At 55.1% G+C, this 17,003-nt stretch overlaps 1 protein-coding gene across 1 annotated transcript in view; it reads left to right on the top strand.

The window, feature by feature from the left end:
• The first annotated feature begins 10,987 nt into the window (after positions 1–10,987).
• Positions 10,988–17,003, top strand: part of KCNQ1 (potassium voltage-gated channel subfamily Q member 1) — a 390,974-nt gene continuing 384,958 nt past the window's right edge. The window contains exon 1 of the mRNA XM_032268483.1: positions 10,988–11,639. Coding sequence (XP_032124374.1) covers positions 11,254–11,639 — 386 coding nt within the window. The 5' untranslated portion in view covers positions 10,988–11,253. The remainder of the gene's footprint in view (positions 11,640–17,003) is intronic.

The raw sequence follows: 17,003 nt of genomic DNA, 5'->3' as shown, positions 1-17,003 counted from the left end.
GTGTGGACACTGTGTGAGTGCAGGTGTGTGTAGCTGCACCGTGTGTGTGGTGTGTATGTGGTATGTATGTGGCTGTGTGGATATTGTGTGAGTGCATGTGTGTGTAGCTACACTGCGTGTGTGGCTGTGTGTGTGGCTGTGTGGACACTGTGAGTGCATGTGTGTGTAGCTGCACCGTGTGTGTGGTGTGTCTGTGGCTGTGTGGACACTGTGTTTATGTGTCTGTGTGGACACTGTGTGAGTGCATGTGTGTGTAGCTGCACTGCGTGTGTGGCTGTGTGTGTGGCTGTGTGGACACTGTGTGTGTTTGTGTGTGTGTGTGTGTGTGTGGTGTGCAGGCTGTGAGAGGCAGGCTCTACAGGTGCAACTGGAGCTCCAGGGTGTAAGCATTGGTCCACAGCCTGGCCTAGGGGAGAGAAGTCGTGTCTGAGGCTCTGGGAATGACAGCCACCCATCCATGAACTCTACCATTCAATCACCCATCAGTCCATGCAGTCATTGGGTACAGATTTATTGTTATTCATTTATCCACTTATTTTTATAGAGATGGGGTCTCACTATGCTTCCCAGACTGGTCTCAAACACTTGGACTCAAGCAATCCTCCCACCTTGGCCTCTCAAAGCACTGGATTACAGGCATGAGCCGCCACAGCCGGGCTGGGGAGAGATTTATGGAGCAACTTCTATGTCCAGGCACTGTGTCAGAGGGAGACCGAGACAACACACGAGGGATAAGTGAGAAAGAAGGAAAACCAATTAATGATTAAAATGGCGATGGAGATAAATAAAGTACCGGAGGCCCAGGGGCTGTGAGGTTTTATTTTCAAATGGGCTGGTTAAGGAAGAACTCACGGTGAAGGTGTCATTTGTGCAAATAACTGAAGGAAGGGCGGCCCATCTGCTGGCCTATCCACCCCCCACTCACCCACCCACTCATGCACACATCCATCAGCCGACATGCACCCCCTCACCACCACCAGCCACCCAGCCATCCAGTTTTCCACCTGTCATTCACTCATGCACCCATGGCAATCCATCCCCGTCTGTGCATCTGTCCATCTGTCCATTCACCCATCCATCTGTCCACCCACCTGTCTGTCAATCCATCCATGTATCTATCCATTCATCTGTCCATCCATCCATCCATCCATTTGCCAATCTGTCTATCCAGGCATTCATCTGTCATCTGTCTGTTCATCCATGTGTCCATCCATCCATCCATTCATCCAGCCAGCCAGCCATCTGCTAATCTATCCATGCATCTATCCATCTGTTCATCCATCTGTCCATGTGCATCTGTCTGTCCACCCATCCATCCATCCACCAATCTGTCTATCCAGGCATTCATCTGCCTGTTCATCCATCTGTCCATCCATCCATCCATTCATCCAGCCAGCCAGCCATCTACTAATCTGTCTATCCATGCATCCATCTGTTTATCCATCTGTCCGTATGGATCTATTTGTCCATCCATCCACCTGTCTATCCACATGTCCATCCAACCTCCCACCCGTCTGTCCATCCATCCATCCATCCATCTATCCATCCATACCTTCACCCACCCATTCACTCCTCTCCCCAGTCACCCACTCACCACTTACTAACATCTCCCCAGTGCCCGGTCTCTCCAGGATGGCAGCTCAGACTCTGGTCTCAGGATGCCTGCATGCTGGAGCACAGGCAGCTCTTTTGCAGGTAGCTGAGGGGGTTGACAAGAGCCCCCCCAGAGCGTGGGCAGTTCTTATGTGGTTTCTCCTCAGCCACACATCTCACAGAAGAGGTCACTGTCCTCGAGGCCAAGGGCCTTACCTTCCACTCTCCTGGCCTCCCCCACACCATAACCCATCGAGGCTGGGAATGCGGTAGGTACCCAATAAATCCTGGAAGGCTGGTTGAGTCATCCTGCCTCCTCCTCCCCTGCTCATCACCTGTTGAGCTCCTGGCCCCATTGCCCAAACCCTGCCAGCCTTTGGGTAACCTGCTCAGCCTCCACCTCAAGTCCACTCTTGGCTTGGGGCCAGCTCTGGGCTCCAGCCTGTGATGGGCCATGGCGGGCTTCAGAGAGTGAGCCCCCCAGGCCATTGTACTGGTCTGGCAGCATCTGCAAGATGGATGAGTGCCCTGGCCAGGAGTGGCCCGCCATGGCCTGGAAGGATGAAGGGACAGGCTACCCAACCCGCTTTGCCCTCCTTCTCTGAGTGGCAGGGACTCCCACACCACTCTCCAGGGAGGGGAGGGGCTGGCCTGTCACATGCCCAGACAGGCCTGCCTGGGCCCAGGGAAGGGCTGTGTGTGAGGGTGGCAGGCTGCTGCCCTGGGCAGGGGCCCCACCAGGTTTGGGGAGGCCTCGGGCCTTTGGATTGTGGGGCTGGTCCCCAACATCCCACTAGGGGTGGGAGGCTTGGTGGCCAGTGACAGGAGGGTCAGTGGAGAGGCCCGTGCTGCTGGCTGAAGCCAACTTCTCCCTCAAGGCAGTGTGGACAACTCCAGGAATCAAGGCTGCACCAGGAGCACTCTCCGCAAGGGATTTCTGCCAGATGGGCTGGGCCCAGGTGGGAATCCAGGAGCTTCCACAGAACAATGAGCATGAGGCCAGCTCAGAGAGTCTGCAGTGACGTCAGATGACCTAACCTCAGACCAAAGTAAACACAGCCGGAAGCACCCGGCTCGCCCACCTGGACACCAGGCTAAGCCCCTGGGTCTGGGCTGGGAGGAGTGAGTGTGGGTGTGTGACCTGCAGGGAGGGCCCGGCCCCCAGCCACGGCCGCACAGGGCACAGCTCCTGCCTCTCTATTCTGTCCCACTGCTTTCTGTGCTAGTGCACATTTCCCAGCCTGCTGGATCCTGCTGCTTCAAGGCTGCCTTTCTTAGGAGTGGGGATGGGGGATCCCCAGGCCCTTCATGGTGACAAAAAGGCTCATTGACACGTGCACACCCACACAGACTTGCACACGTGTGGGCAGACACACATATAGCCTCAGTCTTCCCTGGCCGCTTCCCAGCTTGGTGTCTTGGAAGAGGAGGAGGTGGGGTGCACCCAAGCTGTAAAGCGGGGGACAGGTCATGGCACATCCATCTCCTATGTCTCCTGATTTCACAGGTGAGAAAATTGCCTTGGTGGGGAGCCCTGGCTTCAGTGTGCATGCGGACCTGCTCCTGGGGGCCCTTTCTCTGTGAAGGTGTGTCTGTCCTACACCACCGTGAGATCCATGAAGGCAAGGCCTCTTGTGCAGCGTGCGGGGCACAGTCACTGCCAGTGCTCCTTGTGGAGTGACCATCCAACATAGTCTGCAGTCAGGAAGAACCAGGACAAGGCAGAACTGAAGGACCCTGAGCAGGTTATGGCTCTGTCCTGCTATGGTGCCCAAACCTGGGGACCCTCAGGGTCTCCTGCACAGGTGAGAGGGGAGCACACTAAAATGCAGATTCCTAGGGCCCACCCAGCCCTACTGCCTCTGGGTCTGCATTAGAAGCTGTTTACGGAGTCCCCAGGCAACTGCCCTGGGGTCCCCTCCCAGGCCTGCGGTAGGAGCGGGTCTGAGCTGACCAATCTTTATGATCATGGGGGGGCAGGTAGTTAGGGAACAGGTGAGGCATCAGTGAACCAGGAACCACCTGTGGGGCCAGGATCAAGAACAGGGGCTTTGCTGATGAACATAGACGTAAAAATCCTCAACAAATACTAGCAAACTGAATCCAGAAACACATCCAAAAATTAATTCATCACAATCAAGTAAGCTTCATTCCTGGGATGCAAGGTTGGCTCAATGCATACAAATCAATAAATGTGATTTGTCACATAAACAGAACAAAAAAACACACGGTCTTCTCAACAGATGCAGAAAAAGCCTTTGATAAAAATCCAACATCTCTTCATAATAAAAACCCACAACAAACTAGGCATCAAAGGAACATACCTCAAAATAGTAAGAACCATCTATGTCAAGCGCATAGCCAACATCACATTGGATGGGCAAAAGCTGGGAACATTTCCCTTAAGAGTAGGAGTAAGACAAGGATGCCCACTCTCACCACACACAAAAATTACCTAGGAATACATCTAACCAAGGAGATGAACTATTTCCTTCATTAGATGAGTGTTTCTCCTGAACAAAATTGGCTAGGTGCAGTGGCTCACACTTGTAATCCCAGCATTTTGGGAGGCTGAGGTGAGCGGATTACTGGAGTCTAGGAGTTTGAGACCAGCCTGGCCAACATGGTGAGACCCCCATCTCTACAAAAAATACAAAATTTAGCCGGGCATGGTGGCATACACCTATAGTCCCAGCTACTAGGGCGGTTGAGGTGGGAGGATCATCTGAGCCTGGGAGGTTGAGGCTGCAGTGAACCATGATTGTGCCACTACACTCTAGCCTGGGTGACAGAGTGAGACCCTGTCTCAAAAAAAAAAAAAAATTATAGATGACGCAAGTGGAAACACATTCCATGCTCATGGATAGGAAAAATTAGTATCCCAATGGTCACATTGCCCAAAGCAATCTACAGATTAAACACCATTCCTATTAAATTACCAATGTCATTTTTCACAGAATTAGAAAAACTATTCTAAAATTCATATGGAATCAAAAACGAGCCAGAATAGCAAGGTAATCCTAAGCAAAAAGAAAAAAGCCAGAGGCATCACATTACCTGACTTCAAACTAAAGTTCAAGGCTACCGTAATCAAACCTGTAAAGTACGGGAACAAAAATAGACACATAGATCAATGGAACAGAATAGAGAACCCAGAAATAAAGCCACACACCTACAGCAATCTGATCTTCAGCAAGCTCAACAAAAATAGGCAATGGCGAAAAGACTCCATATTCAATAAATGGTACTGGAATAGCTGGCTAGCCATATGCAGAAGAATGAAACTGGACCCCTAATTTTCACCACATGCACAAATTAATTTAAGATAGATTAAAGATTTAGATGTAAGACCTCGACCTATAAGAATACTAAAAGAAAACTTAGGAAATGCCATTCTGGACATCAGCATTGGGAAAGAATTTATGATTAATTTCTCAAAAGTCATTGCCACAAAAATAGAAATTGACAAGTGGGACCTAATTAGGCTAAGGAGCTTCTGCACAGCAAAAGAAACTATCAACAGAGTAAACAGACAACCTACAGAATGGGAGAAAATATTTGCATCTGTGCATCTGACCAACGGTTAATACTGAGAATCTGTAAGGAACTCAAACAATTCAACAAGGAAAAAAATAAGTAACCCCGTAAAAAATTGCTCGAAGGACATGAACAGATGCTTCTCAAAGGAAGACATGCATGCGGCCAACAAACATATAAAAAAATACTCAACATCACTAATGATGAGAAATACAAATCAAAACCACAGCGAGATACCATCTCACACCAGTCACAGTGGCCCTTTTTAAAATGTCAAAAAACCACACATGCTGGCAAGGCTGAGCAGAAAAGGAAACACTTACACACCATTGGTGGGAATGTAGATTAGTCACTATGGAAAGCGGTTTGGAGATTTCCTAAGGAACTCAAAACAGAACTTCCATTTTACCCAGCAATGCCATTAATTACTGGATACATATATCAAAGAAAAATCATTCTACCAAAAAGACACCCACACTTTCAGGTTCATCTCAGCACTATTCACCATAGCAAAGACCTGGAATCAACCCAAGGTGTCCCCCATCAGTGGCAGACTGGATAAAGACAATGTGGGATATATACACCACGGAATGCTATGCAGCCACAAAAAAGAATAAAACCATATCATTTGCAGCAACATGGGTGTAGCTGGACACCATTATCCTAAGCAAAACTCGGGAACAGAAAGCCAAATACCACATGTTCTCACTTATAAGTGGGAACTAAACAATGGGTATTCATGGGCATAGAGATGGCAATGATTGGCACTGGGGACTAGTAGATGGGGGCAAAGATTGAAAAACCACTGGGTACTATTGTCGCTATCTGGGTGACGGGATCATCCATACCTCAAACCTCAGCATCGTGCCACTAACAAACCTGTGCACATACCTTCTGAACAACAGGGCCTTAAATGGGGAGATGCCTTATGGATAAGGGGCATCACATCCATAGGGGACATTCGCCAGCCAGAAGGTCCCTCTGGAGGGATGCATTGGCTTCAGGGATACAGGGCGGTGGCTCCGTCCAGCCACCCTCCCCCATCTCCTAGCCACCCATCCATTCTGTATTGAGTGCCTACTGCATGCAGAGTCCTCCGACAGCAAATACCTCCCAGATTCGCTGAAGGGCCTGCTCCAGGGTCTCTGTGGAGATGCCCCCGGGGTCCCTGCTGACCACCCTCCACAGCCTGCACCCCCATCTTGTGCCCCCTTTGTTTTCTTTGTCTCACCACTACCTGGCCATCTTGCACACAGCTCTGTGGCCTGCGCCTAGAACAGCATCTAGCACTCAGCCGGTGCTCTGCCAGGATCTGGGGGAACAAATGAATGAATGAATGAATGAATAGATAGGAAGGTGACCTGAAGGAGGATGTTGGCCAGGAAGCTGCTGTTCCAGCAGCCCAGCCCTGGCCCACAGATGCTGATCTCACAGCACACACACCCTTCCCTTGGTCAGCCTCAGTTTCCCCATTTCTCATGCATTCTTGGTGACTGCTGAGGCTCCTCCCACTGTGGACCTCTGACCCTGCTGGAGAAACATGAGGTGAGCCTAGTGAGCTGAAGGATGTTGGCAAACAGCCCTGGAAAGTTCGTGTGAGGTAGGGTGGGTGCTGTGTTTCCAGGAGGTTCTCAGGCTCTGGGACAGCCTGAGGGCCTGAGGGGCTGGAAGAGGGGTGCCTGCCTGTCCATGAGGGCTCCATACGTTTGTCAGCCTTTTCATCCAGGACGGCCAAAACTGGACATGTGCACCCACGAGAATGACAGAGGAGGAGTTTTCCTTAGTGGAGGGTGTGTCCTGGAGGGAGCAGGTGGCAGCTGGGAGGCTTGGACCCTGGGGTCCCGCTCCCTCAGCTTATGGGAACCCTCCTCAATTCCTTCCCCACCCAGAGAGCAGCCACTGGGCTGGGTCAGACCTCACTTGTATTTCCTGTTCCACCAGGCCACCCACCCTTATTTCCCCACCCTCAGCCCTTGGCCTCACCTGAGCCCATACCCAGCCCAGCCCAGCCCCACCTTACCTCACCTGTGCACCTGGCCTTACTCCCACCTCTCAGTTCTCCACCCATCCCCCTTCAGCTCCTTGGAGCTTGCAGGGAGCTTGAAGACAACCCCTTGTCCACCCTCTCTCCTGCCTCAGAGTCCCCAGGCCAGTGGGGCCCCAGACCCTCAGAGCAGCAGGCTATGGCACAGCTTGGGCCCCAGGAAACAGCCCTGGGGCCACCAAGAAGCCTCTCCAGTGAGTTATTAGAAATTTTTTTTTTTTTGTATTTTTTTTGGAGACAGAGTTTCACTCTTGTCGCCCAGGCTGGAGTGCAGTGGCACAATCTTGGCTCACTGCAACCTCTGCCTCCCGGGTCCAATTGATTCTCCTGCCTCAGTCTCCCGAGTAGCTGGGATTACAGGTGTGTGCCACCACATCTGGCTACTTTTGTATTTTTAGTAGAGATGGGGTTTCACCATGCTGGCCTGGCTTGTCTCGAACTCGACCTGCCTCGGCCTCCCAAAGTGCTGGGATTACAGGCATGAACCATCGCGCCTGCCCTAGAATTTTAAAAATATACAGGCTCATGCCTATAATCCCAGCACTTTGGGAGGCCGAGGCAGGTGGATCACTTGAGGTCAGGAGTTCGAGACCAGCCAGGCCAACATGGTGAAACCCATCTCTACTAAAAATACAAAATTAGCTGGTGTGATGGCACACACCTGTAATCCCAGCTACTCGAGAGGCTGAGGCAGGAGCATCACTTGGACCTGGGAGGCGGAGGTTACAGTGAGCCGAGATCGTGCCACCATACTCCAGCCTGGGTGACAAGAGTGAAACTCCATCTCAAAACATTTTTTAAAAAATATGGAAACGTACCAAACTAGAGCCCAGCATAATGACTACATTCACCCACCCCAGGTCCAACGATGACCAATTCAGAGGGAGTTTTGTTTCATTTCTACCCCAACTCCCTCCTGATTGTTTAAAGCAATTCCCCCACATCACATTCTAGCCAGAAGTTCTTCAATATGTGCTGCTAGCAGGTATGGCTCTTTCTACCCTGAAGTCCAGTTTGTACAGGGAAGGTGGATACCTGCTTGACCACCCTGCCTTTTCACTTGTCTTCACAATAATGAGCCAAGCAACCCGCAGAGGGCCAATTGGATTTTTCAGTATTATTATGAATGCATGGGCTTTTCAGCTATTTGATATATTTTAATCCATGACTCTTTTTGATGTTCAAATTGTGCTGTTGCTGATCAGCCCCTTCTCAAACTTGACAATGGACAGCAGTAGCATACACCTTTTTCCTAAGATAAAATAGTGGAGGGGTTTATGCTGATATGGTCCATTCACATTTAAGGATTGGTTTGTACTTCTTTTTTTAAATCTGTATCTCTTTTATACTGAAAATCTTGGTTGCAAAGGAATTTATACTGAAAATCTTGGTTGCAAAGGAATTCAGCATATTTGTTTTATACATATATATATTTATATACATTCTATAATAGCAAAATAGCAATACCAATATTATTACTAAAATGCAGTTCTTTGGGATCCTTTGGTTCTTTGGGTATTAGTGATCACATTGATCATGGCACTCCATGATGTGGCTGTACACAGCACAACTGAACCTATTGAAGGGCATTGTGACTGTCTCTAGACTTTTGCTAATATTAAAATGCTGCACTGACTATCATTATGTATGTGTACTTTTCTATTTTTCCTACATATCTTTGGGTTATTTCCTAGAAGTGGGGTTTATGCGTCAAATGGTACATTTACTAAAATCACTAGGTCCTTTTTCTACCAGTGATGAGGAGTGCACCTGCTGCCTTTCCCACAGAGTTGCCATCAAAGGTCTGGATTTTTGCCAATCTGATAAGCAAGCAGTGATATCAGAGTGTACTTTTAATTTGCATTTTTCTTGATATGAATGAGGTTGAACATTTTTTCATAAGTGCAAAGGTCATGAACCCCATTTCCTGTGAACTGCTCATGTCTTCTGCTCCCTTTTCCATAGGACTGTCTGGCAGGTTCCTCACCTGAGTTTTGGATGTTCTTTATGTATAGGTAATATTAATCCTTCATCTGTGATAGAAACTGCAGCTACTTTTCCCAGTTGGCCATTTGCCTCTTTTACTTTGCTAATGGTGCTTTTATTTTGATTTTTCTGTTTTTTATCTATTGCTTTTGGATTTCAAGTCATAGTTGGAAATGTGTTTCCGATTCATGGGATCTTGAGGAATTGACCTGTACATGCTTGTAGAATTTGTGTGGCTTCATCTCACCTTTTATACTTAAGCCTGTGATCCATTTGAGATTTCTTCTTGTGTGTGGTAAGATGAACCCAAGGTATCATTTTTCTTTCTTTTTTTCCTTCCTTCCTTTTCTTTTTTTTCTTTTTTCTTTCTGGCTGTCCAGCTGTCCAAATGCTGCTCATTCAAACCTCACCTTCTTCCTGCTGCTGTGGGAGGGGAAGGTAGAGTCTTCATGCAGGTGTGTGTGTGTTCATCTGGAAAGTACTTGCTGAGTGCATGCTGTGTGCCCTGCAGAGCTGACTTCTCCCATCTTTGGCCCACTGCCCCTTTTGTGCCTTCAAGGATGTGCTTCCCAGGAAGGTACCCTCCCCTCTGTCCCCTGCGTTATCACAGCGCCCAGCACAAGCTGGGACCCACTCCATCCACTCTTTCTGCAAATACAGACTATGTACCCGTGTGTGGGCACCACTCTGGGGTGGGGAGTCAGGTGTCAAGGGCCTGGGCTGGACCCCATCCATGATAAAAGAGTGGGCTTTGGGCAGAGGGGTGGTGGATACATCAAATCCGCCCAGGGTGCTTGGTGACGCCCTGGAAGTGTCCCTAAGTTCTGGGACTCCTGGTGGGGCTGAGAGTCTCTGCTGAGCTCCACCTCCAGTCCCTGCCTCGGAGTGGTGTGCAATGTCCCGAAAAAAGCTGGTCTCTTCTGTTGGCTTCCCCACCCCCACCCCCCCAAGCCTGAGATGGCTGAGATCTAAATGCCAGCAGTGGGAGGGAGGCAGTGCAGAGAGCTGTGAAAACCTTCCGATGTGACCAACACACCCCCACCTAGGGGAGCGCAGCGTCAGCCTGGTCCCGCGGGTAGAGAGGACAAGGTGCCTATTCTCCAAGTCCCTAGGGTGGCGCAAGGGCCTCTCCCTTGACCTGCTCAGGCAGCCCCGCCCCCCATGCCCAGCAGTCAAACCAGGTCCAGACCCTGGGCTGTGTCCCCGCCAGCAGCCCCCAGGCTCCCCACCCGCACGGTTCCCACTAGGGGGGTGCCTGACAGTTGGTGGTCCCATCTCACCCTCCGGGTCCAAGGGCCCTGGTGGAAAGTGACCCAAGCGCATTCTCTACCCACGGATTGCGCGCCCGGGCACCCGGGGTGCTCAAGTGATCGCGAGGCCAGCACACCCTCACCCAGGACGCCCCTTTTCTCCCCCCACCCCCAATTCCAGAGCGGCTCAGATGGCGGGAAAGTAGATGCCGGCATCCTACCCCGCCCCTCCGGCACGGGCCATGCAGCTCACTGTCGTAGTATATCCGACAGGCCTGCGCCTTCCTCCCGGGCACCCCTGGGGTGGTGCTGCGGGCCCGACAGAGCAGGCGGGCGTCCCAAGTGGGGGGCCAAGCAGGTGGGCGGGGGCAGGGCAGAAGCAAGCAGGGAGCTGCAGGTGGGCGGGGCTAAGCAGGTGGGCGGGGCGGGGGCCCAACAGATGGGCGGGGTCAAACAGGTGGGCGTGAAGGGGCGGGGCCAAGCGGGGTAGATGCAGGCGGGGCGGGTGTAACTAAGCAGGTGTGGGCTGGCGGGGGCGGGGACAGACCAAGCTAGGGGGTGCGCGGAGGCAGAGCCAAGCCGGTGGGCCCGGGAAGGGATGCCCTGTGAGCGCCTGCTGGCGGGGGCGGGGCGTGCGGGCGGGGGCGGGGCACGCCGCTTCGTGGGACCGGCCCTCGGCCACTGCCCCCTCCGGCCCCGCCCCGAGCTCCCGGGCTGGGCGGGCAGCGGCCCCGCGCGGCGGGGCTGGCAGCAACGGCTGCTCGCACTGTGCCCCGGCGCTCGCCTTCGCTGCAGCTCCCGGTGCTGCCGCCCGGGCCGGCCCCCCCGCGGGCCCTCCTCGCTATGGCCGCGGCCTCCTCCCCGCCCAGGGCCGAGAGGAAGCGCTGGGGTTGGGGCCGCCTGCCAGGCGCCCGGCGGGGCAGCGCGGGCCTGGCCAAGAAGTGCCCCTTCTCGCTGGAGCTGGCGGAGGGCGGCCCCGCGGGCGGCGCGCTCTACGCGCCCATCGCGCCAGGCGCCCCAGGGCCCGCGCCCCCTGCGTCCCCGGCCGCGTCCGCCGCACCCACAGTTCCCTCCGACCTTGGCCCGCGGCCGCCGGTGAGCCTAGACCCGCGCGTCTCCATCTACAGCACTCGCCGCCCGCTGCTGGCGCGCACCCACGTCCAGGGCCGCGTCTACAACTTCCTCGAGCGTCCCACGGGCTGGAAATGCTTCGTCTACCACTTCGCTGTGTGAGTATCGCCATCCGCGACAGCCGGCACGAAGGTGCTTCCTGAGAGCTGGTGTGGGGGAGTTCTGTCCCAGCGCCACCTGCCCCATCGGAGCTGCGACCCCGGAGCAGAGGAGGGAAGGAAGTGGGGAACGCAGAAACACAAGCTCTGCACGGCCCCGTGAAGTTCAGGGGCGCTGCTGTGTCTGGGGGGTGCACAGCTGCTTTCAGGCCCGGTGTGGGGGGGAGAGCCGGCTGGGGAGGGAACGCCTGGAACCCAGAATTTGGTTGCCCTCCTCTGGTAGGTTCGGTCCAGGTGTGAGTTGTTCTGGGAAGAGAAGCCTGCTGGGTAGCGCACCTTGAGTGCAGTAAGAGAACTCAAGGTCGGCTGAGACTCCGGAGGCTCAGGAGCCCCCAAGAGGAGAGGGGCCTGACACCCCGTTGGTGCTACATCTCAGACCCCCTGAGGCTCAGATGGACTCTGGGCAGGGGGCTGTCCAGGGTAGGATGGTGATGGTAGTGGTGCCACTGGAGGGGTCAGCATGGCATAGACGTTCCCACCGGCCCCATATTAGCCCAACAAGTCCAGGAAAATCTGGCCTGATGCAGAATGGAGAGGCAGGTTTGCAGCCCGAATTCAGAGGTAGCTGTGCTCCTGGAGAACAAGACACACCTGGCCCTCCCAATCACCAGGTGGTTCCAATTCCCGGCACAGCGTGCCTGAGCCGGGCTGAGCACTGGGTTTCGCCGAGGCCGAGCAGGGAAGTCACCTCCAGGAAGGTCCAGGCTGCTCTCCTTGATGCCTGCCTGGGGCCCTCCCCTGCCATACCAGTGGCCCTACTTCCTGGCTGCCCAGCCAGCAGCCTTTTGGTGTGGTGCCAGCCTCTGGCTCCTCTGGGAGCCTCTACCCAGCCATCCCATGGCTGACTGCTGTTGGGCTCATCCGAAGGCTGCAAGGATGGTCTCCCTGAGGGTCCTCATAGGTGGAAGCATCTCCTCTGCCTCAGCCAGGCTCAAGAGAGAACTGGCTGGAGGGCATCCAGGGGTCTGTCCCTGCCCTGCCTGCTGGCAGCTGCCACCAGGGCCCTCAAGGGGGGGTGCAACAGGAGCCAGGCCCCAGCTGGCTTCAAGCATGTCCTCAGGAAAGGGGGTGGTGTGGGGGTCCCAGGGCTACTGCCTTCCTTGCTGAGAGAGGTGGCCTTCCACATCAGGAAGAGGATGTCTCAGCCACCTCTGTCCTCAAAGATGTGGTTGGGGTGTAGTCTTAGAGACTTTTCCCCACCCCGGCTCCCAAGTCTCTGCCTCCTGACATGTCAGCGGGTGCCTGAGCCTTGGCCACTGGTGGTCTGTGAGAGGAGCTGGCTCTGTTCATGGCTGCGGCAGCAGGAGCTTGGCCTGGGGTTTGGGAGATGTTTGTGTGCAGTGACCCCAGAGCACCCCACCCAAGTCCGATGCCACTGTGCAAATGTTCAGCAGATGCCAGGCTCACAGGTACTGCATGCTGCCTCCTGGCCCCCAAACTCTCTGAGATATCCAGAGGTGGGAAGACCCCTCAGCCAGATACCAGGCAAAATGCCCACAGCCCCCCCCTCAATTCTCACTTGCATGCAGGTTAGTGGGCACATGCCTCCCGGGCTCACTGTAGCCGCCCGTGCAGAGGAGGAGGAAGAGGGCTTGCCGCACCCCAGAGGAAGTCTCTGCTTGCACTTGTGTTTTCTTCCTGATTCAGATTGTTTAGGTCTCGGACGTTTACTCAGCAGAGTCTGCCTTTACCCAGCCTCCGCAGAGCTGGCAAGGCAGGGGTGGCTTCTGGGGACAGGGGCAGGATGGCTTCTGTGAGAGGGTGGCCAGGAAAGGGATGCTTCTGTGAAGTGTCCAGACCTGGGGCTGGTCCTTTCCAGCTCTGGGCCCTGTCCCTGTAAGATGTGCTCCCACAGCCCTGGCTTTCCCTGTTTCCCTAGAACTTTCCAGGGGTGTTGGCAGAACCCTTGCGGATAGAGCCAGAAGCGGGTCCTGCGGGCAGACTGGGCTGATCTGGCTGCCTCCCCAAAAGATGAGGCCATGCAGAGGCCAGCTCTCCTGGCCCTGGGAAGTTGTCATGAACAGCCTCCCACCCAGGTCCCTCCATGTGGGGTGGGACTGGAGGTAGACCCTGGCTGGCAGGGCATGTGGCTTGGCAGGGGCCTGGGAGATGTGCCCCCACCCTCAGTGCTCTAGGAGGTTGGCAGGACCAGTCTGGGGAGACCCAGCCGTAGAGCCAGGATGGCAGAGTGGCTGGCAGCCACCTGCAGCCTCACGAAATCGGGTCCAGCCCTGCACCAGTCCAGCCTTGGGGTTACTGTAAGAAATGTTGGCAATGGTAGCAGAGACAGGGCCCTGTCTTTAGGTGGATTGTGAAATGAGGAGTATTGTAGTTTCTGGCCTGAGGATGACAAGCCTGGCCTTGAGGAGCCAGGGCCCGGTCGTGCATGCAGTGGGGTGAGGCAGGAGCTGGTGTCCCGCTGACCTGCAGGGCTAGGGCAAACTCTCCTGTGTACAGCTGGGGAGGCCAGCCAGGATATCCTGTCCCCTCCTCGGGGAACCTCCGCCCCCAGGAGAGCAGTTCTTCCTGTGTTCCTTCTGGCCTCCCTGGCTGACTGGGGCGGACATGGCACCTGGGCCATGACCCTTGCCCGCTTAGGCTTCCTGCCTCAACACCCCCAGTTGTCATCTATGGCTGTTTGCATCCCCACTGGTGGCAGCCCCCATCTTAGCTGAGAGCACAGGGGTCCATACAGCCCTGCTGCACCCAGAGGTCCTATATCTCTTGCTGTGAGCCTTGGCTAGGGGTGTGCACATCCAGCCGGCATCTACTCTGGTTGCTGAGATGCTTAGAGATCCTGGTTGTGGCCAAGGGGAGGGATTTGAGGGAGGACCTGGAGTGCATGGAGACTGCCCCATAGGCTGTCAAACCCAAGCCTGGCTCAGCAGCCCCTGCTCCCTGCTCCCACAGCCCTGGCTTTCCTGTTTCCCAAGAACTTTCCAGGGGTGTTGGCAGAACCCTCGCAGATAGAGCCAGAAGCGGGTCCTGCGGGCAGACTGGGCTGATCTGGCTGCCTCCCCAAAAGACGAGGCCATGCAGAGGCCAGCTCTCAGGCTGCAGTGCCCAACTTTGTGGCCCTCAGTGCCCTCCTGTCCCTGGGCTCCAGCACTGGAGTCCAAAGCAGCTGCTGGGTGGTGGTTCTGCAGCTGGGCAGAAGGCAGGAGGCCAGAAGCCAAGGCAGGTGGCGGAGGTGGGCACAGAGGAGGACGGGGCCCTTTGGGCCACCAGATCTCTTTCTCTCCATCTTCTTTAAGACTCCTCCACCCACTCCTCAGCCCTAGATTCCCAGTAAAACTGGGAATTCCTTTTGGGGCTTTTCCCAGTGCCACCTTCTGTGGGGCCCGAGCCCTGGGTCTCATCTCCTGGCTGTCTGGGATGCCCTCACTGCAGACCCAGCCCAGTGTTTCTGGATCCACCCTTGTCAACACACCGAGTGCCTAACTGTGGCTTCGTATTAGTTGGTGGGAACACAGGAATTCCTTACACCTGGCTGTCAGCTGGGGAGGAGGCAGTCCAGGTGGCAAAAGAGCCTATAGCCTGGGAAAAGGGCCTCCCCCGTCTGTGTGGGGCCAGGGGCCAGGAGGGTGCTAGGGACCTGGGTCCTTGCAGGTAGCCCGGACACTACCTGCTGGGCATGGGGCAGGTGGCAGCGCTTTGTGTCTGGACATGGCCCTGTGGCTGGGCTGCCTTGGCCAGGGTTCTGGGCTCTGAGTCTGTGTCTTGTCCTCTGTGGCAGGCTCCTGGTGGCGGCGCCTTCCGTGCAGGGTGCCTGTGTTGGAGAGGACAGCCACCTGTGCCTGGCACTGAAGCCACAGTTCCCTGTGGGCATGGTGCTCGCAACTTGGGCCTACACTCCTGGGGTGCTGAGGCAGGTGGAGGGACAGGAGGGTCCCTTTCGCTTGGCAGTTGCAAAGCATTGGCACCTTTGCACATAACATACTGGCTGTGTTATGTTGGGGGTCTGGGTCTGAGGGAGGGGCTTTGAGGGTCACTCCTGGGTGCTGATGGGATGAACCTCCACTGGGTGTGAGGGCCTGGGATGCAGCTGGGCCGCCTGGTGCGAGGTCACGTGGTTGGAGCCGGGGAGCTGGCACATCAGCTGCTGCCGTGAGTTCTGCCACGTGTCGTCCTGGCCTGTGGCATGTCCCTCAGAGGACAGGAAGGGTGAACGCTCCAAACCCACCCCATGTGTGCCCTAGAGCTGGAATCAGGCTGTGCGGAGCTGAGTGCCCATGGGGGCAGCTGAGATGGGAGGAGCACCGTGCCCACTGAGGGCGTCAGAGTGACAGGGGTTGGTAGGTGATTCCACCCAGGTGGTTGATGCCCCGTTTTTAAAGGCATTGGTTGCCAGGAATTCCCCTCCTGCTGTCAGGCTGGTTTCAACGCTGCTCCTTCTGAGCTTGAGGTCCTCACCCGTGTGACCCAAAGCTGCTGAGGTGAGCTAGCGTCCTTGAGTCCCCGGGATGCTGCTGATGGGGCTGTGGCCTGACACAGCAGGTCCTGGGAGCTCGTGCCTTCCAGCGACAGGAATGCGCCGGTCCCTGTAGCCAAGGTGCAGACGCAGAGGTCCTGGTCCTGAGCCCCTGTTTGGCCCTGGGCAGGCCCTCAGTTCCCTGCATTCCACTTGCCTTGTCTGGGAGGCAGAGAAGCCCTCCCTAGCCCTGACACTCCAAACCAGCTTTTAGCCCCTGCTATATCTCCCTGTGATTCCAGTCTCTGTCCACGGGCAAGAACAAGGCCAGGACAGTCTCACCTCAGGCACCTGCGAGAGGAGACAGCTCCCAAGGTTGGTAATGCCAGGAGAACATGCCAGGCCCAGGAGAAGCCGAGAGGGCAAATGTCCGAGGCGAGATGCTGGTGTGTGGCCAGTGATAGGAGACCATGGTGTCGGCCTGGGGAGATGCCACAGAGGAGCTTCCAGAAGCCCAATATCTGCTGCTGGAGGGTAGAATGAGACAATGAATGCCACCATCCTGGGCCACTTTGACCCAGACCCCAAGGTCTGGTTACAGAGCAGGGGGCAGCAGGGAATGGCTTCAGTCTCAGGAGGTGCCTTGTGGCTGGCCAGTATGAGATGACTGTCCCCATGGGTCACTCTAGCGCCCAAGCGCTCCTACGCCACGCTCTGCTTGTGCCTGGGGTCCCTGCGGGCACGTTGGTGAGACCATCCTGGCCTCCACGCCCCTTCTTGGTGGGCATCTGTCTCTCTCCAACAGCTCCTCTGAGCACCATGAGAAACCCCAGACCTCACGGGTGCAAAGCTATCGGGGCTGGCAAAGAGAGGCAGCTGATGTCTCTGGTGCT

This window comes from Sapajus apella, unplaced genomic scaffold (genome assembly GCF_009761245.1).
Source record: "Sapajus apella isolate SASKATOON/1434 unplaced genomic scaffold, GSC_monkey_1.0 scaffold181, whole genome shotgun sequence".
Taxonomy (NCBI): Eukaryota; Metazoa; Chordata; class Mammalia; order Primates; family Cebidae; genus Sapajus; species Sapajus apella.
This window is presented reverse-complemented; position numbering and strand designations above follow the sequence as displayed.